Source organism: Chelonia mydas, chromosome 1, assembly GCF_015237465.2.
Source record: "Chelonia mydas isolate rCheMyd1 chromosome 1, rCheMyd1.pri.v2, whole genome shotgun sequence".
NCBI lineage: Eukaryota > Metazoa > Chordata > Testudines > Cheloniidae > Chelonia > Chelonia mydas.
The window spans coordinates 256,192,540-256,217,153 of NC_057849.1; the positions used below are offsets into that span (position 1 = coordinate 256,192,540).

The 24,614-nt window shown below is 49.0% G+C and overlaps 1 protein-coding gene and 1 long non-coding RNA gene across 4 annotated transcripts in view; one reads left to right on the top strand and one right to left on the bottom strand.

Moving 5' to 3' along the window:
- Window positions 1–450: 450 nt before the first annotated feature.
- RPS19BP1 (ribosomal protein S19 binding protein 1) lies at window positions 451–5,852 on the bottom strand. The gene is made up of 4 exons (XM_007053334.4): window positions 5,571–5,852; window positions 5,357–5,482; window positions 4,734–4,831; window positions 451–3,146 (listed from the first exon to the last, which is right to left on the bottom strand). Exons 1-4 carry the CDS (start codon window positions 5,803–5,805, stop codon window positions 3,006–3,008), a joined length of 600 nt encoding a protein of 199 aa, XP_007053396.3. The 5' UTR covers window positions 5,806–5,852; the 3' UTR covers window positions 451–3,005.
- LOC122465198 overlaps window positions 5,658–24,614 on the top strand; it is a 66,025-nt gene continuing 47,068 nt past the window's right edge. Inside the window, exons 1-3 of one of the 3 annotated variants that reach the window (XR_006289851.1) lie at window positions 5,658–5,861; window positions 9,134–9,233; window positions 16,502–16,626. This is a non-coding gene — a long non-coding RNA (uncharacterized LOC122465198). Of the gene's footprint in view, window positions 5,862–7,641; window positions 9,234–16,501; window positions 16,627–24,614 lie in introns of those variants that run through there. The other 2 variants (XR_006289850.1, XR_006289849.1) reach the window with 2 other exon arrangements.

The window sequence follows — 24,614 nt, forward strand, 5'->3', positions numbered from 1 at the left end:
CTCTTGTGAGGAAGCCCCTTTTTAAACTGCCCAACTTCTTGTTCTTCATTCTCAGACTTGGGCCCCTCTGGACAAAGCTAGTTTTGCAAGTTGGCTGGAAAGGAAATCCTCTAAAGCCCTCACAGATATGGGCTGTTACGGGACCATGCCCAAATAGTTAAGGGTTTGCTTGCTGAGGGGTAGAGGGCTGCCCAGGCCTAATTTTTAAGCCCCCTTGACCCAAGCCTTCCTTCCTAACCTGAGACAGTGCCACTGCCTCCAACCCAGAGTAGCTGCATCCTCTCAGGTGACTCAGCCCTATCGAAGGGTGGCTTATTTCAAGGTGTTCTTTCACTTCCTGCTTGTTTTTCCTTCCAGCCCCTATTAAACCAATCTTCATACAGTAAACACCCCAATAACCACGGCAACATACATATGCGTACTTTACAGAGCAGCTCCACCACCACCACAGTATGTATGATACCTTTATTTTAAACAAGATGGCAAATTAAAAATGGCTCTCTAAACGTACTCTAGCCAACTGGAAACAAATTCAAAGTACAGTTAAAAAAACCAGGAAAAGCTACTCATTGCCATATACATTTTTCTGTTTTTGCACCAAGAACACGTACAAAAGAAGGGAACTGGTCTTTGCACTGCTCTAGTGTGTCTGCAGAAGAGAGAAATGAGTAACTGAGAAATCCCCTTTCCATCCTCTTACGCAAGAAGTTCCAAGCAACATGTACAATAAGGAACACTAATTCCCAGAATTAGCTGTATTTGGTCACTACAGCTTCCTGTTTCAATAATATCTTGGCTTCCCAAACCTTGCATTTCTGAGAAATCCTCCCCCACTCTCCATCTGGTCACTGTGTATTGCAGGTAAGTGGGTGGTGTTATGAATTACACCTGAGAGGACACACACACACCTGCTGCGAATTACACCTGGTAGGACACGCACACAAATGCTACGAATTACACCTGGTAGGACACGCACAGTTCGAATCTAGGCTGAGGCACATAAACAAAGTCCACAACTGCAGAGTTCCCAAAAGACACTAAGTTTATTACGCTCGAGCGTGGTGCCCCCCTGCTAGCCAGGAGGGGACCCTGAATACAGATTATACAAAGGTTATATACTTTTTAGCAAAGCATGTTGCCCTTGTGCATCGGAAACCTTAGCCAATAAACAAACCCTTGTCTTATCTACCACCTATCCCTGCTTGGTGCATTCCTCGTGCTATACCAGTATGTTAATTACACAGCATGGTCCTAAAGCCATGCATCAGTAACCTTTACTATCAGGATGGGAGGCCTCACATCAAGGCCAAGAGACAGGGAGTTAGAGACTGACAAAAACCAGATACTGGGAGTCAAGGCAGGTTGGAGACAAGGAGGAGGATTTTCACAGGGATTCAGTATCTAAGGATCACTCCTCCTGGTGTATGATGTGCTGGCATTTAAACAATGGTGGGCCCCAAACCAAAATGGAGTCACATGTGCTAACTTTTCCTTAACAGTGGTAGAACACACCAGTGAGGAAAGAGGAGCAACAGGAACAAATTTGGCGATTGCAATGAGAATGAAAGGAAGAGAGTGTACAGGGCTGCTCGACATTGAAGCTCAGCCAGCCTATTTTACACAGAGGCAATGATTCACATAATTCATATTTGGGCTACTTTTTTTGAGGGGGAGGGAGGAGAGGGGGCACTCATTCTTTTTACCCCTTTGTTTTCAAGTGGAGAACAAAGGTCCTACTTTCTGGGGAGTATAACGGATGGCGAAGTAGCCACCAACCCTCTAGAAACACATTGTATAGGGGTAGCACAATGGACAACTTCCCCACCTGCTGGCCAAACTACATGTTACAACATCCAAAGCATTTAGCATTAGTTTTTGGGTAGGAGAGAATTGCCTCCCTTGACCCAGCATCACAATCACCAGCCAAAAGTTCTCAACAGTATACTGCCTTCACCTTCACCAGCTGGTGTTTGCAAGGCAGGGAGGGGTGGGTATTCTCAGGGGAAGTGACAGATAGCCACACCTAGCAGGTTTGGGACAGAGGAGCTGATATGTGGGTTAATACTAGGGCCAGCTGTACTATGCAGCAACACTACCCCCATGTGTTTAGTACCCTGATTTAATGGGCTTGAGTGTAAACTACCAGCTGTATAAGGAGATTTGTGGGAGGGAAGGCTCGGAGGAGTCCAGTACAGAAGGGTTATTTCACTTCCACTCAGCAGTCCAATGAAGGAAAGTAGAAAATATCCATATATTAACATGGAGCACAGAGACCTTTCACACAGCCCTAAAACAGCCTAAAAAGAATTGTGCCTGAATGACCTGTTTCACCTCTGCCAACCCCACCCTATTGGAATAATCATTCTACCACAGAGGTACGCAAGTACATTCTCTGCCATAGTGACTACTGTTCAAGCACCATAAGCCTACATGGCATTACACAAGGAGAAAAAAGTGAAGGTCCTTGCCTGATGGAGATCATAACCTAAACAGAGGTTTGAATAGTACTCACATCTTCTCCTTCCTAGAGTATCCTTCCTTTTTCTGATAATTTGTTCCAGCTGCTCCACAATTCAGCTCTAAATAGTCTCCTGTGCTTCCCGTAATGAGACCTGCCACTTTAAGCTGTCTTTTCCAGAACAGATGGATAGAAGGATCCTGTCTCAGAAGAGCAGAGTTTGCATCTGGCTTGAATGAAGAGTCTGCTCTACTCCAGGAGAACATGAGTGAGGTGCTGGCTGGAACTGGGCAGTAGAGGAAACATGATGCACCCTAACAACATGATCTCCCTGGATGCTTTTGAGTCTACAGCATCACATCCCATGCTAGTAACTAACAAATTCTGTACACGTGTGTGAAGTCTCGCATTGGACGTGACATCTAAACATATGCTGGCATGAGGTATCATCCCACTCCCCTGGTCTCCCATCCCAAACAGGAGGACACGGTCAGTCCCATGCTCTGAACACTCAGTTTTGGAAAGCCTGGAGCTGCAAGAGTTCTCATCACACTGCTCCAGCTCGCCCAAAGTATTCTCTCTCAAACTTCTGGAAGTCTTCCTCCGTGAAGACAGTGCCTTTAGATTTCTTCTTTGGCTTCTTTGGGGGGCGGTCTCTAGATTTCCTGCCCCTATTCTGGTCGAGAACCTTCAAATAATAGGAAGGAAAGATTATTACAGCCTTTGCTAATCCAGCCCCAGACACAGTATAAACTACTGTGCCAGTAATCCCCTGCTATTCCAGTCCTGGCAATGCAGAGAATTAAGACAGATGTTTACTAGGGTTAACAAAAAGCTTGTGTTTGGGGCAGCAGCAGACTCCACTTGGGTTTTTGGGACTAATATCAAAGATGGTCTCAGCTCTTTTGCTGCTGAGGGCCTTGAAGCCAAAACCAACTGCTAGGGCTGAAAGCTTATCACAAACTTTGTTAAGAAGAATGGGCGATTTACAGCATCCCTTTTGGCTGCTTAGTTCTCTTGCTTTTGGTTTTGTTGAAACCCACAGGCATCTATCTGAAGACAAACAACAAAACATATTCCCAGGCAGGTGGGAAGTACTACCCAAGGTGCAGTGAACTGCTTCTCAGTTACTGGCGAGCTGCTCACAGCAGAACAGGTTTCCCTGCTGAGCAGTCATTGTAGTGTTTAGGACAACTCAACAGGGAGAGGGGGAAGCATGGTCCAGTGGGCTATGCACAGGACAGAGAAAGTTAGTTCTGTGTTCTCAACCTGGCTCCAACACCAATGCCGTACACAGCTTTGGTAAAGCCTTAGTTTCTCCCTCTGGAACATGGGGATAACACCTCCCTCCGTAGAGTTGTGTGACTAGTATATATGACACTATATATGCTGAGCTATTAAATAAATGCCATCTACTTAATACACGTTTGTACTTTTTCCAAACCTGTCATGCAGCTATGAAGGAAACAGAGCAAAACATTTCCTTTTTCCCCCAGTTTACTTTTTACACCTGACAGACAGTAGTCGGTTTCATTAGCTTCCCCAGTTGTATGGGTCTTTAAAAATCAACAGGGGAAAGAAACATTTTAAGTGACAGGAAAACAAAATCAAAAAAACAAACAAACAAAAAACACAAGGGGCACCACGTGTAGCAACTGGAATTATTAACCTTCTTTTAAAATTGTCAACTTGACATACACTCATTGGTTTTATTAAAGAGAGACATGGAGGACTGTAGACACACAATGAAATACAGGTTTGAATAAGGGGAAAAGGACTGTGGGGAAGAAATGGGTCAGAGGAGGGAAATTTTAATGGAGAGAGTAAGGTTACATGATTATATTAATGTTGCCAACTACCCTGAATTCTATCATTAAGGGGAGAAAAATGAAAATAACCCAGAATTATTGACTGCACTTATAAAACAGAAGATTCTATTGGATACCCCAAAATACACATTTTTCTGTACAATTAGTTATGTTTTGGGAAAGAGGCCTTATAAAATCATCCTGCTGGATCTTCCCAGAAATCCTAAGGCTGGCCCTGGGCATAGTTGTGTGATCATTATAGATCATTTTGGGACCTCGGGGTGGTAGTGCAGTAAGTTATTTTGTAAACACACCCAAAAATACTAAGGCCAACATTAGCTACCACCCAAACTCATTTTTAGCATTGACCTGTGCCTCAGGTGTTCACCAGTCTCCAAGGTGAATGACCTGTGGGAGCCACTTCCCCTTTCGCGGTATTCTAGGGAACAAAAACAGGACTCCCTTGCCTGCTGCGTGATGGTTTTGTCCGCAGTGAATCGGCCCTTTGTCATGTACTGCAAGTTCTTCTTCAAGTGATCCACAGCCTGGTGCTTCCGATACTCCTCTGGGAAAGGGCAGAGAGCAGCAAAACATCTCTGTAAGTGTGTACTGTATAACAACTAGATGAAGAGTACAGGGAGCCGGATGGGGGTATCGCGGCCAGGCCAGGCTATGACACTATTGCTGGGGGGTGTCTCCCTGTGCATCAAAACTTTGTTTGAGGAGTCATGGGGACAGGACATCCAGCAGGAGACACACAAGGTAACGGGGATAGGATTGTGATCAAGGCCCCCATGGTGCAGCCAGGCACAAAGAGGTTCCTATGGAGCCCCGGTCACGAGCAGGCAGGCCTAGGAGGTAGGGTCACCTGCATGCAACAGGCTGCTCCCCCCACAAAGCTGGCAGCCCCGAGAGAGCTGCCCTCCTACTCCAAGATGGCCTGGGGTGATAGCACCCCCCCCGGCTCCTCGGGGCCCCGGGGCCGGGGTGTTTTCAGAACAGCGGGTTCTCCTCCAGTCAGTCCCCGGTTTCTGTGCCCAGCCCCCTCCCACCAGCAAGGGGTAGTGGCGGCGGGGAGAGTCTCCGTCACCTATCGCCGACTTGGTGACTTTGCCCTTGACCGTGGTCTTGCCCCTGCCAGGCCCCCGAGCCGCCTTCCTCCTCTTCGGGGCTGTGCGCGGCCGCTGCTGGGGGCCGCTGAGCCCGGGCTGGTGCCCTGCGGGGAGGGGGAGAGACACGTTAACGTGACCGCGCAGGTGACGGATCTGAGCCCCGCTCAGGCCTGGCCCCGCCCGCCCACTCACCCGCCGCCGTCTCCGTCTCCAGCAGCTCCAGCCCCTTCCTCAGCAGGGAAGCCGACATTCTCCCCACGTGGAGCCGGCTTCCGCCTACCGATGCACCGCCTCCTCCTTCGGCCCTGCCACACTTCCGGTCCTCTGCCGCTTCCGCCGGCAGCCCCGCCACACTTCCGGTCCTCCGCCGCGCCGCTTCCGCCGGCAGCCCTGCCACACTTCCGGCACACGCGCTCCGGACAGTCATCGGCACTCCGCGCCCCGCCCGTCCCGCACATGCGCAGAGGGCGCGCTGGGCCTCTGGTGGGTGATGGGGAAGCTCTCACAGTGGTTCTGGGGAGGCAGAGAGCGCGGGGCAGCGGCTGCCCCCTCCCCCCCAGCAGCGTGAGGGGAGGCCCAAGGGCAGGAAACCCCGCTCCCCCCACCCAGATGCCACCCCGGGTTCTCCTTCCCCCGCCCCCAGCTGTGTGAGGGGAGCAGCTTGCTGCACGCAGGTGACCCCTGCTCGGGACTGGGGCTCCCTGGGAGCCTCTCTGCACCTGGCTGCACCATGCGGGCCCTGATCTCAGTCACAGCATCCTTACCTGGCGCTTCTCCTGCCGGCTCTGCCTGTGTCGCTCACCTGGCCAAGTTGGGCCAATAAAAGATATTCCCTCACCCACCTTGTCTCTCCTACCCCCCGAGTCTCATACTGGGATTGCAAGCTCTTCAGGGCGGGGGCCATTTCTGATTTCTTTGTATATAGCCGACACAATGGGGCTAGAGGCCTGTAGGTGCTGCCACAGGGGAATCATAGAATCATAGAATATCAGGGTTGGAAGGGACCCCAGAAGGTCATCTAGTCCAACCCCCTGCTCGAAGCAGGACCAAGTCCCAGTTAAATCATCCCAGCCAGGGCTTTGTCAAGCCTGACCTTAAAAACCTCTAAGGAAGGAGATTCTACCACCTCCCTAGGTAACGCATTCCAGTGTTTCACCACCCTCTTAGTGAAAAAGTTTTTCCTAATATCCAATCTAAACCTCCCCCATTGCAACTTGAGACCATTACTCCTCGTTCTGTCATCTGCTACCATTGAGAACAGTCTAGAGCCATCCTCTTTGGAACCCCCTTTCAGGTAGTTGAAAGCAGCTATCAAATCCCCCCTCATTCTTCTCTTCTGCAGACTAAACAATCCCAGCTCCCTCAGCCTCTCCTCATAAGTCATGTGCTCTAGACCCCTAATCATTTTTGTTGCCCTTCGCTGGACTCTCTCCAATTTATCCACATCCTTCTTGTAGTGTGGGGCCCAAAACTGGACACAGTACTCCAGATGAGGCCTCACCAGTGTCGAATAGAGGGGAACGATCACGTCCCTCGATCTGCTCGCTATGCCCCTACTTATACATCCCAAAATGCCATTGGCCTTCTTGGCAACAAGGGCACACTGCTGACTCATATCCAGCTTCTCGTCCACTGTCACCCCTAGGTCCTTTTCCGCAGAACTGCTGCCTAGCCATTCGGTCCCTAGTCTGTAGCGGTGCATTGGATTCTTCCATCCTAAGTGCAGGACCCTGCACTTATCCTTATTGAACCTCATCAGATTTCTTTTGGCCCAATCCTCCAATTTGTCTAGGTCCTTCTGTATCCTATCCCTCCCCTCCAGCGTATCTACCACTCCTCCCAGTTTAGTATCATCCGCAAATTTGCTGAGAGTGCAATCCACACCATCCTCCAGATCATTTATGAAGATATTGAACAAAACCGGCCCCAGGACCGACCCCTGGGGCACTCCACTTGACACCGGCTGCCAACTAGACATGGAGCCATTGATCACTACCCGTTGAGCCCGACAATCTAGCCAGCTTTCTACCCACCTTATAGTGCATTCATCCAGCCCATACTTCCTTAACTTGCTGACAAGAATACTGTGGGAGACCGTGTCAAAAGCTTTGCTAAAGTCAAGAAACAATACATCCACTGCTTTCCCTTCATCCACAGACCCAGTAATCTCATCATAAAAGGCGATTAGATTAGTCAGGCATGACCTTCCCTTGGTGAATCCATGCTGACTGTTCCTGATCACTTTCCTCTCATGTAAGGGAAATAATAAGTAAAATGAAAATAATACCCTGGTATCGTGATTTTCCAGACCAAGCCCCAAAACCATCCCAGTCTGACTCCTGAGGCACAGAATTTAACCTGGTCAAAAATTACATTTGTTATTCGTTAGTATTTTACTTATTTATATTACCCCCCCCAACAGAGAAAACGTTATTGTCTTCTAAGTTCAGTCATCATTTGAATAGGTGGTCACAGAATTATTTGATTTTAGCCAATGCTAACGCAACAAGATGACATGAGAGAAGAAGGGGAGGGGTTTATGCTCCCTTGACAAGTGTGCTCTTAAGTCCCTATGGGGAAAAAAAGATACACTTGAAGTTTGCTTCCATTATTTTTCATGGCAAAAATATTTTACTAACAAAAGTGCTACTGTAGACAAAGCCCTAGTGAGCAATGCAAAGCACTTCCACTTTTCTTCTCTTAACCACCAGGGGCTGAGAGCATTGTTCCCACTGTTATGGGCTTGTGTAATGAGCATTCAGGAGTCAGCCTGGCTGAAAAGAAGGCACAGCACTTTCATTATACTTCTCGAACTTTTTAGAACATAATGGGCATGCTGAGAGGCTTCCCATTAGCACAGTCAGCCCCATGTGAGATCTATCTTTACATCCCCCTAAAACAACATAGAAGTAAGCTATCAGCATGGTCAGTAGATGTAACATTTTCCAAAGTCGTGTCATTAATTCATTGTAGTGTATTTCAGTCCTGTTAGTGTCTGGGAGATTTTTCTCCAGGCATGACTGTTAAAGTTCCTCTTGCCTGTATTCTGACTTCCCTTCATAGGTGCCTGGATTTGTCAGCCTTAGCAATGCTGGTGTCTGTAATGATTCTACAATGGTTCCTGTCATGCTTCTGCACTCACTGACACAGATTTTCTCATGGCCTTTTCTGTTCCTTGAGGAATCCAGTTTTTGTCTATTTTCCCAAATGCCAAGCAATATAATTTTTTCAGCAGTTCCCTTAAAAGTGTATTGATCATCTGTACATTTTAAATTCATTTTGCTAGTTTATCATCCCCTTAAATCACTGTTCATTCATAGGGTACATCTGCACTGCAATAAAAGGCCTGCAGCACAGCTGCAGTTGGCCAAGATCAGCTGACTTGAGCTCAAAGGGTTCGGACTGTGGAGCTAAACATTACATTATAGGCATTTGGGCTTGGGCTGGAGCCTAGGGACTGAAACCCTGTTAGGAGGTTGAGTGTCAGAACCTGGGCTCCAGCCCAAGCCCCGAACGTCTGCACTGCAAGTTTTAGCCCCGCAGCCCAAACCCCATCAGCCCAAGTCAATTGACCCTGACTCTAAGACTCAGTGACGCTGTTTTTTATTGCAGTGTAGATGTACCCATAGAGTCATAGATTTTAAGACCACAAGGGACAATTAGATCATCTAGTCTGATCACAGGCCATAGAATTTCACCCAGTTAGCCCTGTATTGAGCCCAATAATTTGCATTTGACTAAAACATATCTTCCAGAAAGGCATCCAGTCTCGATCTGAGGACATCAAGAGATTGAGAATCCACCACTGCCCTTGGGAGTATGTTCTGATGATTACTCGCCTGCACTGACAAAAATGTATGCCTTAGTTCTCTGTGGTGCCTGTATTGGAACTGTTATTTTGTTTTATCCAAATCAGCAGTTAAGCCACCTTTGTACAGTTTAGATAGTTAGATAGTAGATAGTTTCTGTTGGACCAGCAGTTTACTTTTTAAAGTTTGGTGTTAGGGCTCTTTGTCTTGGTATTTACAAAAATTGTTCAGTATTTAATTATGTTCTTTACGTTCCCCAGCTCATATTAGAATTTCATCCAGTATAATTCAGCACTTTGTCAACCTTTCAAAAATCTGTGCAATTGCTCTTTGAAATGCTTCTGGGGTGGAATGAAAACAGAATGGTACTCATTTAAATGTACAACTTCCAAATAAGTCACTAGCTTATAGCTCGACTCATCTAAGTTTACAGCAAAAAATGCATGTCCTGCATCTCACACTGAGACTGTCTTTTCTCCTGAGAGGTTTGTTGTCCATCCGCAGCTTTCATCAGCTAATGTTCACATTTTATGGCTTGATTTAAATCAAATAACTCAATGCACATGTCATAAATATAAAGGGAAAAGTAACCACCTTTCTGTATACAGTGCTATAAAATCCCTCCTGGCCAGAGGCAAAACCCTTTCACTTGTAAAGGGTTAAGAAGCTAAAATAACCACGCTGGCACCTGACCCAAAATGACCAATGAGGGGACAAGATACTTTCAAAGCTGGCGGGGGGGGGATGAAACAAAGGTTCTCTCTGTCTGTGTGATGCTTTTGCCGGGACCAGAGCAGGAATGCAGGTCAGAACTCCTGTAAAGAGTTAGTAAGCAATCTAGTTAGATATGTGTTAGATTCTGTTTTGTTTAAATGGCTGATAAAATAAGTTGTGCTGAATGGAATGTATATTCCTGTTTTTGTGTCTTTTTGTAACTTAAGGTTTTGCCTAGAGGGATTCTCTATGTTTTGCATCTGATTACCCTGTAAGGTATTTACCATCCTGATTTTACAGAGGTGATTCTTTTACCTTTTCTTTAATTAAAACTCTTCTTTTAAGAACCTGATTGATTTTTCATTGTTCTTAAGATCCAAGGGTTTGGGTCTGTGTTCCCCTGTACCAATTGGTGAGGATTATTATTAAGCCTTTCCAAGGAAAGGGGGTGTAGGTCTTGTTGGGGGGGATATTTTGGGGGAAGACGTCTCCAAGTGGTCTCTTTCCCTGTTCTTTTTTTAAAACGCTTGGTGGTGGCAGCATACTGTTCAAGGACAAGGCAAAGTATGTACCTTGGGGAAGTTTTTAACCTAAGTTGATAAGAATAAACTTAGGGGGTCTTTCATGCAGGTCCCCACATCTGTACCCTAGAGTTCAGAGTGGGGAAGGAACCTTGACAGCACATCCATACTTTATTTGGCTCTTTCAGCTGCAAGGTTGGAATTGTCCCACCGGATAGGTTGCTCTAACTTTCCAATAGTTCCCAGCTTTTCCATGTTATCAGGTTAATTTTCTGCTTCATTTCTGAGGGCAAATGGAAAGTTTCCTTCCTGGATAGATTGCTGAAGTTTCAGATTTGTCTATCTTAATGTGGTACTTTCCATCCAGTTAATCTAGGTCTTGGAAGGCATTTGAGAATTTTCCTATTATGCTGCCTGTGCCCTCTATGTGATTCTGTTCCATTTATAGTAAGCATCTTTTTAGTAACTTTCACCCTACACAGGTTTTTAACTGTATAGCAGGGTGTCAATGTTGCTAGCTCCCATAATTTTATAGCAGGTCTCATGATATTTTGGTGTTTTTGTTAAAGCCCCAGCCCCTGGAGTTAGGTGATTACATGAGAATCTCAGCTTTCATTTTTTTAAAAAAGTCAGTTTCTAGCCCTCATGGTTGTGGAGAAAAGCAGATGTGGCCCAAGTGAAAAAACAAAGGCAAATAAAAAGACCCTGCAATTTATTATTTTTTAAAATTAATTGTTTAAAGCCAATCTTATGGTGTTTTGAAGGCTCGACTCATGAATTTTGAATACATGGGGTTGGCAATACTGGTGGGTATATTGACATTTGTTCTTTGGAAAGTGAGAGACATGGATGTTTAAATCAATATCTAATAGGTACTTACAATAGGCACTGGTACATTATGTGCAGAATATGAAATATGCTTTGCTTTAAATAGCAGCACCATTTCATTAACTACAATATTACGCCATTCCATTGGAATAACGTGGCTTTATGAGCCTACAGCCAACTCTGCCCTTATTAATATTTAGGTGTATTTGCCAACCCGAAGCAGTTTGTGCTGAAGTCGCTCTACCTCCAAAGAGCTATGGATCACTGCGTTGCTATTCTCCAAGTGTACAGGCATTCTGGCCTTTTAACTGTGTGACACGTATTTGAAAAATGGGCTTTCCTCCCCTGAATATGAACAAATGCCAGTCAATTCTTTGGTTCGTGTTCATGAACACGTCTAGGGCAGAGGGAGTTCTGCTGGTCAGAAAACCTTTTATTCTGGTTTGGATTATTTTGTTTTACTTCATTTCTATTTTCAAAGTCCTACCACCTGCACTACATGCTACCTATTCTGTACCAAGCCACTGAGTCTGCATGTCACTTATATCATTGCTTCTACAAATCTCTGTGGCTCAGGTTAAGATTAAATCAGTTTCCTATTGTGCCGGATGCTGTACATACATGTAATAAAAGACAGTCCCTGCCCTGAAGAGAGCAAGGGTAGGAGTAAGGGACTATTTTTATCCCCATTTGAGGAGGAACAGAGATTAAGCGACTCATCCAGGGTGTTGGTGACAGAGTTAGGAACAAAATCCAGTGCTCCTGAGTTCAAGGTCAGTGCTGTAAACCACATGATCATTCTCTCTCTCTAAGTGCTGCGGTGTTGGTAGATACTGGGAGCACAGAAAGGTCCTGCATAGTTACACCAGAGCTAAGCGCTGTGTCAGTAATAACCCAGAAGTGATACAGAGTCAGCACTACTTCCAAGTGTAATGGAACCTCTAGACTTCACTCTGAAAGTGCCTTTCAGAGCATCTCAAACTCTGAACTTCAGAAACACTTATCAGTATTGAAAAGCCCAAGGAGGCCTAACTTTTTTCACTTTAATGGGTAACTGGGCAGACTGCTTGAATCTTGCTGAGGTGGTTATTCTGCCTCCTAGTCATCTGGATCTCTGTTAACACCCTGAACTTCTTTTCTTTGGGTGAAATCCTGACCCCACTGAAGTCAACAGGAGTTTAGCCATTGACTTCAGTGGGGTCAGGATTTTACCCTTTAACTTCTAGGCCTTGGCCTTTTTTCTTCTTTGGATTTCAGACTGTCCTTTCTCCTTTTCTTCCCTCTGGCTTTAGGCTTGCCCTTTCCCTTTTGACTAGTCTCTTTGGCTTTGGATTTGGCCCGTTTACTTCCACTCATCTGTGACTTTTGACTTAACCTTCTCCTTCTTTCCTTTAATTTGTTTGACTTTATTTCCCTGGCTTTCCACATTCTCTTGTTCAGGTCTCTGGACAATGCTGTCACAGTCTGAGACAGACTCACCTCTGAAAATGTTCTGGGTTGGGGACATGCTGATGAGTGCCAGAGAAAGCAGGGACTTCCAGAGAGGGGACTGACTGCTATTTAATGGTAGATTCTTTTGCAAGAGAGATTTGCTGAAAGCCTGCCCTGGCACTTAGCTTTGGGATTACTTGGCTTCTGATAATAGAACCAGAGTCTGGTCAGCTCAGGGATGGCTTTATCTTAAATGGAGATAATGATCCTTATCTTCCTATGGAGAGTGCTTTGACATGTAGAGATGAAATGTGCTATGGGAGAGCTGAGTAATATGCTCTACACGTGCTTTTCTTAAATGGTGCGAGGTCAGTTATTGTTATTGTCAGTTATTGCGCCACTTTCAAACCAGTAACAGGCTCTGTAGCTAGTTCCTAGCCCCTGTGCCCATTTGGATGCTCCACAGGCCTGGACTGGACTAGCCTTTACAAACAAGTCCAGGGGTTTGCAGTCCTGAAGCTGCTGCAGCTCCAATGCTGCTCTTCTACCACTGGGGGCCACTGTGCAGAGCAGAGTGTGAGGGGGCAGCCATTGCTCCCATCTCGGGCTGCCCCAGACCCTTCTCCTTGCTGAGGTCCCAGCTGTTTCAGTGCAGAGCAGAGCTGGTACAGGTGGGGTGGAGCTAGTGCAGTGCTGGCAGTGGCCTGTCCTCCCCATAGTGCTGCTGCAGTGACTGAAGGGGGGGTCATGTCTCCCCCCGCCAGGCTTGGCACTCGGGAGAGGTGCCTGGAGACAATCATTTGGGGGTGGGAGGGGAGTCCCCTCCAGCCCAGTGAAGATGGCCCTTGAGGTAGCTGCAGGGTGGGGACAGGCCTTCCCCTGCATGCGCTGCAGAGGGGCCGGCAGTGCTTACAGTGGTCTGAACAAAGTGGGGGTTTAGCATAACCTGGGATCAGCAGTTTTGCTAAGACAGTGCTTCAAGTGCACCCCTCAGCAGCAACCCACCCTTAGGTGCTGGGACTAGGGGTGCTGGGGGAGCTGCCACCCCTTCTGGCTTGAAGTTCAGGATCCTGACGCAGGGAAGAAAGGTAAGCAGCAGGATACGGACCCTGGACTTCAGGAAAGCAGACTTCGACTCCCTCAGGGAACAGATGGCCAGGATCCCCTGGGGGACTAACATGAAGGGGAAGGGAGGCCAGGAGAGCTGGCTGTATTTCAAGGAATCCCTGTTGAGGTTACAGGGACAAACCATCCCGATGAGTCGAAAGAATAGTAAATATGGCAGGCGACCAGCTTGGCTTAATGGTGAAATCCTAGCGGATCTTAAACATAAAAAAGAAGCTTACAAGAAGTGGAAGGTTGGACATATGACCAGGGAAGAGTATAAAAATATTGCTCGGGCATGTAGGAAAGATATCAGGAGGGCCAAATCGCACCTGGAGCTGCAGCTAGCAAGAGATGTCAAGAGTAACAAGAAGGGTTTCTTCAGGTATGTTGGCAACAAGAAGAAAGCCAAGGAAAGTGTGGGCCCCTTACTGAATGAGGGAGGCAACCTAGTGACAGAGGATGTGGAAAAAGCTAATGTACTCAATGCTTTTTTTGCCTCTGTTTTCACTAACAAGGTCAGCTCCCAGACTGCTGCGCTGGGCATCACAAAATGGGGAAGAGATGGCCAGCCCTCTGTGGAGATAGAGGTGGTTAGGGACTATTTAGAAAAGCTGGACGTGCACAAGTCCATGGGGCCGGACGAGTTGCATCCGAGAGTGCTGAAGGAATTGGCGGCTGTGATTGCAGAGCCCTTGGCCATTATCTTTGAAAACTCGTGGCGAACGGGGGAAGTCCCGGATGACTGGAAAAAGGCTAATGTAGTGCCAATCTTTAAAAAAGGGAAGAAGGAGGATCCTGGGAACTACAGGCCAGTCAGCCTCACCTCAGTCCCTGGAAAAATCATGGAGCAGGTCCTCAAAGAATCAATCCTGAAGCACTTACATGAGAGGAAAGTGATCAGGAACAGTCAGCATGGATTCACCAAGGGAAGGTCATGCCTGACTAATCTAATCGCCTTTTATGATGAGATTACTGGTTCTGTGGATGAAGGGAAAGCAGTGGATGTATTGTTTCTTGACTTTAGCAAAGCTTTTGACACGGTCTCCCACAGTATTCTTGTCAGCAAGTTAAGGAAGTATGGGCTGGATGAATGCACTATAAGGTGGGTAGAAAGCTGGCTAGATTGTCGGGCTCAACGGGTAGTGATCAATGGCTCCATGTCTAGTTGGCAGCCGGTGTCAAGTGGAGTGCCCCAGGGGTCGGTCCTGGGGCCGGTTTTGTTCAATATCTTCATAAATGATCTGGAGGATGGTGTGGATTGCACTCTCAGCAAATTTGCGGATGATACTAAACTGGGAGGAGTGGTAGATACGCTGGAGGGGAGGGATAGGATACAGAAGGACCTAGACAAATTGGAGGTTTGGGCCAAAAGAAATCTGATGAGGTTCAATAAGGATAAGTGCAGGGTCCTGCACTTAGGATGGAAGAATCCAATGCACCGCTACAGACTAGGGACCGAATGGCTAGGTAGCAGTTCTGCGGAAAAGGACCTAGGGGTGACAGTGGACGAGAAGCTGGATATGAGTCAGCAGTGTGCCCTTGTTGCCAAGAAGGCCAATGGCATTTTGGGATGTATAAGTAGGGGCATAGCGAGCAGATCGAGGGACGTGATCGTTCCCCTCTATTCGACACTGGTGAGGCCTCATCTGGAGTACTGTGTCCAGTTTTGGGCCCCACACTACAAGAAGGATGTGGATAAATTGGAGAGAGTCCAGCGAAGGGCAACAAAAATGATTAGGGGTCTAGAGCACATGACTTATGAGGAGAGGCTGAGGGAGCTGGGATTGTTTAGTCTGCAGAAGAGAAGAATGAGGGGGGATTTGATAGCTGCTTTCAACTACCTGAAAGGGGGTTCCAAAGAGGATGGCTCTAGACTGTTCTCAATGGTAGCAGATGACAGAACGAGGAGTAATGGTCTCAAGTTGCAATGGGGGAGGTTTAGATTGGATATTAGGAAAAACTTTTTCACTAAGAGGGTGGTGAAACACTGGAATGCGTTACCTAGGGAGGTGGTAGAATCTCCTTCCTTAGAGGTTTTTAAGGTCAGGCTTGACAAAGCCCTGGCTGGGATGATTTAACTGGGACTTGGTCCTGCTTCGAGCAGGGGGTTGGACTAGATGACCTTCTGGGGTCCCTTCCAACCCTGATATTCTATGATTCTATGATTCTATGAAGTGGTTTCCATCATATCCAAGGTTTACAGTTTGGTTCAATGGCTCTCCACACCCTCGCTATACAAATTGTTCCAGCCCCTGAGGCCCACTCAATTATTGCCAGGTCTGGGGCCCCTTGCAGCTCCCCCCCTACACTTTAAGCCCTGCGGGAGGGCAGGGTAGCAGACCAGCTGACCCCCTGCCAAAAAGACAACAGTCAGTAGCACTGGGGGAGACTCTCTGGGTCATGGGGTTGAAAGGGGAGGCAGGGCTGTATGCTTAGGGGTGATGTTTACCCCAGCCCCACCCACTGAGATTGTCCCATGGCTCACTGACAGGCTTGCCCAAGGGGTGTAACAAGGGAGTATCATTTGTCAGCCCCTGGCAGTTAAGATCGCTATTGGCTCCATGGGTAGCGTTGTCCTGGACAAGGGTTCGGATGCGGGAGATCTGAGCTAATTCCTCCCAATAATGCCCCCCTACTGCCTTATTCTCCTCGCTAGGGACAGCTGAAGCTGGCTGTCGGGAGCTGTAACTTCCCCCATCTGTTTTCTCTGAAGGTGAAGAAAGAAATGATGGATTAAAGTGGGGAGAAAAACCGCAAGCTGGAAACTTTTGAGCTGGACTTGTGTGTGGAGCCGCTACCCCTTCATCACTAGATGTCGCTGTGAGGCAGGATTTTCAGGTGAGCCAGGCTGCCGCACTTAGAGCAGTGGGCCCACCTCAAGCCAGGGTCTTACTGGGAATGGAGCGGGAGAGCAGGAGCAGGGTTGGCCTCTTCTGGATTTTGCTCCTTCCACCTCGGTGTTGCGTGTGTCGTCAATAAGGCATTGCAGGGAGGGAGGCATGTGATCTTGGCTGCCTGTGGTTTCCTCTGACCAGATCCTGCCTTTTGTAAACACCCCAGAATATTGTCTGATAGCCAGCGGGGTCTTGAACCAGCCAGCACCCCTGCAGCACCAGCTTCCTCTCAGCAGTGCTCACCCTGGAGTGCGATGGTGCGAGCTTCCTCTCAGCAGTGCCCATTGCATACCAACTACAATATCAGTTCCTGCCTGGAGTCCCTAGCTAGCACTCAGCCCTGGATTACTGCTCCCATCTCTGTACAGTGGACTCACATGGATCGCCCCTCCCACACACACATACAGCATGCTACACCTATTGCAAAAGGCAGCAGTGCATTGCCCCGCTCTCCCGGGCTTTGTGAGACCTCCAGAGAGCCCTAGTGCTAGGGCAGAGTGCTGGGACGGGAGCAGAAGAACTGCGGGATGAGTGGGGCATGTCCGTGCTTGGGAGAGTTGGGCCTGATCTGTGCAAACTACTCTCCTATCCTGCTGCATTTCTGGAATCATTAGCTGGAAACGGAGCCAAGTCATAAACATTGTGCTCTGTCTCCATTACCAAACCAACAGTGTGATTAGTGAGATCAAGCACGCGGACCCAAACACCCATTTAGAGTCTGTCGTGCGCGCACACTAAGGAGGACGTCCAATTAAACGGACAATGGGCTGCCTGCAACGAGGGGCAGAAGCCGGTGCAGATATGTGGCGTACCCCACATCTGTATGTCTCACTTCCCAGTTCCCAAACACAGTGTGTAATCTCCCTGCCCATCTGTTTTTGCCATTCCTTTTCCTCCCCTTTGTGTTTTTCATTTTCTCCATTCTTCATCCCCTCTCTCTGTCCATCTCTCTACATCCCCCTGCCCCTTGTTTTTCCTTTTCTGATTCCCTCTCTCCTGATCTGTCATCTCTCTGCCTCTCACTCCTTCCACTGGGGTTGGCCTTCAGCACAAACTGCTTGGAGTCTCTTGCTTCTTTTGAGGGGAAGGGAGTGAGCTGGGATCTTGCATTCATTCTGCAGCTCACAGCCTGGCCTGACCTGACCTTTCTCCTATGGTATCTGAACTGGAGAGGGAGAAAATTCATCACTTGGTCTACCCTTCCAGCAGCTGGAATCGTCACAGATCCTAAGGCCAGCCTTGCCTCTCTTTCTCTTGCTTTCCCTCTGTGTCTTTCTTCCCCTCCCCCATCCTCAGCAGTGTGTTACTGCCCTGTGGCACACTCTGACCTTCTCTCTTCCTACATAAAAGAAAGACGGATAGGTTCTGCAGAAGGGAAGTAGGAGAGCGGAGATGCTGTCTCTGCCCTTGCCCCCTCTGACTGGAATGCCTCTTGTTCTAACCTTGAGTTCCCTGTCTCTACACCTCCCTCGTTTGTTTCCCTCTGCCCCAGATTGGAGATGGACCCCATGGCCACTTTCCCCTGCTCAGAGGGATCTCCAGCTCCAAGAGCCTGTTGGTCATGCTCTAGGGGCGGAAATAGGATGACCAAGAAGCTGTGAATCAGCAATACGCTGTTCTGGCAGGAGATTTGGAGAATGAAAGTGGTCACGTGGGGGCTAATGTGATTCCGTTGCTGGTTTGTTCCCTTGGAAGCCAGGAACAAAGGAAAGAGAGATGTTCACAAAACCACCAACCCAGCGAGGGATCGTGAGCCTGGTCCTTATCTCACTAAGTGTAACTCCGTCCATCTCGGTTGTCTTTGTCCTGATTTACAGCAGTGTAACAGCACAAGCAAGCTCCAGTGTGGCTAGGTCTATACCACAGTCTCAGCTTGAGGAGACATACCTGAGCGAGCTAGCTAGCTAGCTGTAATCTAGCTAGCTGGTGTACCAGAGCAGTGAAGCCGCAGCAGTGTACCTTTCAGCCTAGGCTCTACGAGTCCCTGCGAGGCCCTGGGTAATTACTCGCAGGGCTAGCCCAAGCTGAAATGCATGTTGCGATGGCTTCCCTGCTTCAATACCCAAGCTAGCTAGACGAAAGCTAGCTCCAGTCTGTCTGCTTGAGCTGCAGTCACACCCCAGATCATAGACCATATAGACCTAGCCTGTGTGTGAACGAACATGCTTGCTTAGGAGTAGAGTCTCTGTGCCCATGTGTTTGCACACTGATGGGGTGTGGATCAGAATGTATGGCTTTGCATGGACCTCAGTGTGCGTCAGTGTTGACTTTGTACACGGCCCTGGGTGGAGTCTGAGGGGTTGTTGGTGTCCGTGTGTATATCTGAGGGTGTGCGTGTGTCTTGTCTGCACATGTATCTGTTTGCATGTGGCTGTATGTGTGTGCATGTGTGTACATCAAGGAAGGAGAGAGGTATGGAAGGGGTGGGAAGTGAACCTCCAGCACTCTGTGGTGGCCACCTGTGTCTTGGCCGGCCCACGTGACTGGGGAAGAGCACCGTCAAAGTTCCTGTGCCCTGCAGATCCCAGGGTTGCGGCTGCTCCTGTCACTTGTGCTGGGCTGCGCAGTTCTGGGAGAGTGCCAGGTGGGAGACAGAATACGTCTCTGCTTGATCAAGTGCCAGGGTGCATTAACGTTCGCTCTGTCACAGTGCGGCACAGTTAATGCCGGATTCCAGCAAATGAAGGAGGGCAGAGGGGTTGAATGGGGTCAGCAGCTGGGCAGGTGGTGGAGGGAGGCTGTCTCTGCACAGCCCAGATGGGTAACACTTGAAACCTTACCTAGGGGGAACCTGCAGCTGCTTAAGACTCTCCCCTTGGTAAGCCGTGCTGCCATGGAAACATCCCTAAATGGTCTGCACTAGTGCTTTGTTGACACAGACAAACCCGAGACTGGACTGCTCTGGGGACAGGGTCCAGAGCCTCTCACCCCTTCCAAGCGGGCCTGAGTTGAGGGGCTGGGGAAGGGGGGGACACGACAGCATCGCTTTGGGGATTGTAATGAGTGTCAAGAGGAAGGGGAGAGCAGCCGGCACAGAGGAGGCGGCGGCGGGATGAGCGCTGCGGGGCCGTCTAGAGCCGACGATGCAGAGCTAATTGGCAGAGTGGGCATTGCCGTTTAGCAAACGGTCAGGCGCCTTGGGCAGACAGGGAGCTGCAACTGGTAGGACAGTGGTTGAAATGGTTTATGAGCCTTTTGGGAAGAGTTCTGTAGGAATAAGGGAGAGGGCACGGATCCAGAGGGAAAGTGTCCTGGGCTGGGGAGCTGCGAATGCTTCATCTACTCAGCATGTGCGTGCGTGTGGCATGTAAACAGAAACAGCTCCTTGCAGTGATGCCCCATCAGTGCCGGCTGAGCAGCGTGAGCTTCCTCACAGCAGGGCCTTGTCTGGGCCACCCAGGCACCTGCGTTTAACACCCCATTGGCCCAGCGCCCCCCGTGCCTGTTGTGGGTGTCTTGCCTTGCTTGGGCATCTTTTTGGGCTAACAAAATCCTGAATATTTCACTCTTGCGGAGTCCCAGCCTCCCTCCCCGCCGGGTTGTTCTGCTCCTTCCCTGTGCCCACTAAACAAGCTGTCTCCTTCCAGCATTACCTGGCTGTGGCACTTGCCTCTCAGGGGAATAGTTAACGGGTCAGCTAGTGTCGAAGGCTTTGCTGGGACATCCCAGCCGGGCACGAATAGCCAGTTTGCACACTGGTTACCATCCACCCTCCTCCTCCCTGCCGTCCCTTGGGGGTGAGGTGGGGAGGAGGTTTTGCAGATGTTGGGGTTCACCATGGGGGTGGATGAGGCTGCATTTGTGTTCTGGGCCATTCCTTTCTCAGCCTGGGCATTCTCTCCTCTCTCCGATTCGGTCTCCCTCGCCCACCTAGGCGTCCTGTCACTTTCCAATTGAAAAGCCAAATGAAATTTCCAGGCGGTTTGCAGCCTTTATGATTCACTTGTTTGTTTTCCTCCCTTTCTGTCTCTCTCCCATTTTTTTTATTTTTAATTTATTTCTCTCTCTCTCTGTCTTTTCACTCCAGCCACCTGCCTGCTTTGAATTTAGTTTGCACCAAGGGCAGGAGAAATTCATTTTCCTCTTTTCTATTTTATACAGTGTTTTATACAGTGGGTTTTTTTTCTGACTGCAGAAGTAAATGGAGGTGCTGTGGAGATGTGTGCTTTCTCTCACCTCATCCTGCTCTTTCTTAACTACTTGCCCCACTGCTGAAAACATCTGGTGATCACTACCCAGTGTCTCTTCCTCGTCCCAGCAGTTCAGGGGAACCCAGTGACAATAAATAGGGCCACCGAGTGTCCGAGCAGGGAGTGGTAGCATTAGGAAGCTCACAGTTTGCAGAGGATCATTCCACATGTCTAGCTCCTTGTGGGGCACAGAGGTGAGGGATCTCCTGGTGTGAATTTGATGCTGGGCTGGAAGAGCACTTCGCGGCTGAGCTGGGGCATGTTCTGGGGGAGGGGGAGCTCATGCTGTGAGTTGGGTGCTGGGTGGATGAGGAACTTTATGCTGTGTCAGAGCCGTGATGGGCACGTGGGTGATAAAGTGCACCATGATTAGACCATTTGGATGCACCTGGGGAAGGAAGCTCACGCTGTGGCTGAGCCGTGCCATTCCACTGAGGCGGTGAGGAGACTCATGCCATGGCTAAGCCATGATGGGAGCCGCGAGGAGGAAATCCATGCCATGGTGAGCTGTGGCGGGGCAGCAGGGAAGGAAGTTCATGCCATGGCTGAACCAAGCTGCAGCATTGGAGTGAGGAAGCTCACGGAGTGGCCTGATCATGATGGTTAGTGGGGGCAAGGAAGTGCAAAGCATGGCAAGACCCTGAGAGGGCATGCATACAGCTTGCCCTGGGCGCACCGCAGAACTGTGTTATGGTGCTATCTTTTACTGTCGGGAAGGCGTACAACTTTCAGTGAGGGGGAACTGAACGGGAAGCAACTTCCAAACTTAGGCGACCCAAAGATGGATGTGAGTATGTATGTGTGGTGCTCAGTTGCATGGCATATTTCTGTGATCTGGTGTGTGTGTGTGTGTGTTACCTTTTAGAAAGGAAGACTCGTTTATCTCAGCATTCTAATTGTGTCCCATTAAAATGCAAATTTGGGTTTATGCACTGAAATTGTCAGTAACGTCGCCATGGCAACTGGAGTTTGAGGGTGGGGAATTGGAAGAGGTGGGACTGTGCAGCTCTCCTCAGAAGCCCTGTCGAGTAAGTCCAAGTACCTGAAACCCTCAGATCTGAACAGTCCCTGCCAGCGGACGCTGGGGTAGTGCTGAAGTTCTCCTGGTAATAGTGGAGTCACCATCCTGGAGCAAGCCACTGACTCATGTAGTCCAGAGACCAAGTCTAGCAAGAACCAGCTCTGGTCCTTCAGAGGACAGTGAACCCCTCCCACTCTCCCCCTACTCCCCACTAATGCAGCCAGGGGAAAATCCTTACTGAGCCCCACAGGCTTCTACCCTCAAGTGCTAGCTTCCAGCACCCTTACCAGAGGGAGTAGATACTATTACAGAGCATTACAACCTCCCCTTATAAACTCCCAGCCAGACTGCCTGCCCCGGGGGCCTCCTGCAGCAGTGAGTTCCACATGCTGGCAGTACTATGCATAAAGTGAGTACAGCATTTCCTTTGATCATTTCTCAGTGCCTCGTGCTCTCCCTTTGTGCTTGCGTGATGGGGGAGGGTGAAAAGGCGCTGCTGATTTGTTCTCAGTGGGGCCCTCATCCCGTCAAACACTGCGGTTGGGTCCCCTCGAGCTTGTCCCTCTTCCAGCTTCACAACGAACCCCGACGCTGCTTGAAAGTTGTGATCATTGAGGGAGCTGTGGGCAGGGGCAGGGAATGCTGAAGGAGGTGAGACAGGAGTAGAGCACTGTACTGTAAAAGAAGAAATTGTGCATCTCTGCATTGGTTGTTGACTGAGAATCTAATAACTTTGATGGCCAATGACGCGTGAAGGGTTGAGTCACAAATAGGTCCCCTGTGCCACTGCAGATGCCCATGTGATGTCCCCCCTGCCCCTCCCAGTTAAGGGTTTCAGAAGGCCTTCTGGCTGCCTCCTCTGGGGCTGGGATTTGATCTCTGTTTGTTTTCTTCTTTGACCCAAGAAATCTGCTCACAAATGTGTAAATACAAAAATAATGTGTTGTCGATGATCCGGTGAGGGTTTGCGTTGTGGTAGCCGGGCTCATCGACTGGTGGATTATTGTCTCCAGAGTCCTTTGTGGAATGGGGCACAGAGATAAATATCCCCTGTGGACTTGTAGCTCAGCCAGGGGAGACCCCAGATTCAGGAGGGGCAGATCTGGACTCAAGCATTGCCATGCATGCCGGCTTCTCTGTTTAGGAGAGACAGTCTCCTTCCCGCTCCATGCCTCTGAAACACTGTCCTGCTCTCCTGTACTGCAGTGCACTTAAAAGCTGTGTCCCTATTTCCCTCCCCAGCTTCCCCGGTGCATAGATTTCCAGTGTGGGCAGATACATGTGCTGCCTACGGAGGTGAAGAGCTGACACTTCTCTGTCTCCTAAGTGAGTGGTGGCATGAGTGATTTGCTGGCTTGTTCTCTGGAACCCACCGTGGAGGTCTCTCCCCCTCTGCCTTGAGAGGGTCATGTTTATACAAAGTGTCTCCCGGGTGATATGGGTGCGGTGAGCAAGGGCCTGGAACCCAAGGAGTCAGGGATGTGAGCTCTGCTACCCTCTGATCAGCCAACTCACTGCATTGGGGAGACAGTAACCCCAAAACGTGAACCCTGGTTGGTATTGGGGCATGGGAGAAGGAAAGGCCTTTAGCATCCTAGCTCCCTCCAGGAGAAGATGGAAAGCGGGTGGGGGAGGAACAGTGAGGAAAGATCTGCGAGGTGCTAGCACCATGGTACATGAATGGCTGAGGCTGGCATGGCAGGGAGAGAAACCCTAAAGCAAACAAAGGCAGGGCAGTGACAAGGGAAATGCCTGCATCAGCCTTGGTGGGAGAGGTGGCATCTCGCCAGGTTCATCTCTGTTCTAACGGGTTTGATGAGTTCAGTAGCAGGTGAGGCCATACAAAAGGAAAAGAAAAGGCTCACGGATTTGTGACACAGAGGAAGGGCTCTGTTCAGGTGTTTAAAATAAATGACATTCTAGAGGGAATGCGCCAATGAATGCTTGAAAGCAGGAGAGGAGGGCTCAGGGAGGGAGAGAATGTGGGACAAAGAACAGGAGAGAAGGGGAAAGAAAAAGAGCGAGAGGAAGAAAGGAAAGTGAGAGGCAGAACAGGGAAAAGTAGCCTCTCAGACAGACATTCCTATTCCCCATGCATTATCCCACTGACATCCTGTTTACTCTAGTGTTGAGCCAGGCATCTCTAGCATGGAATCTCTGCCCGGCATTATAGCTCATGATTTCTGTCTCTCTTTCCCCACCCCTCTTTTTAAGGGAGAGCGTTTGGGTCATTCTTTTCTCTGCATCACACAGAGGGGTAACAGAAATGTCATTTCTTACCTGGCTGAGGTTTCACTGAGAGTGAAGATTAAACATTTGCCTCTCGAAACAACAGAGTTGTAATCTAAGGAATAAGCCCCACGGTCCCACTTTGAATAATCCCAGACTAAGTCTGCACTCCAATCAGAGGTGTGATTGCAGCATGTGTAGACATAGTCTGGCTAGCTCGGGTACCAAGAGCAGTGAAGCTGCGGCAGCATGGACTGCAGCACGGGCTGTACAAGCCCACCAGGGACCCGGGGTATGCGTATGGGTAGCTAGCCCATGCTGCTGTTGGTTTACTGCTATTGGTTCTCGTGCTGGCTAGATCAAAGCCAGCTTGGGTACGTCTACACGTGCTTCAATCACACCTTGGAATGCGATGTAGGCATCCCCTAAGTGGTGAAACAGGAGCAGAGGAGAGATTGGGAATGGGGGGCTCAGGAGCGTTCACCTTGAGGC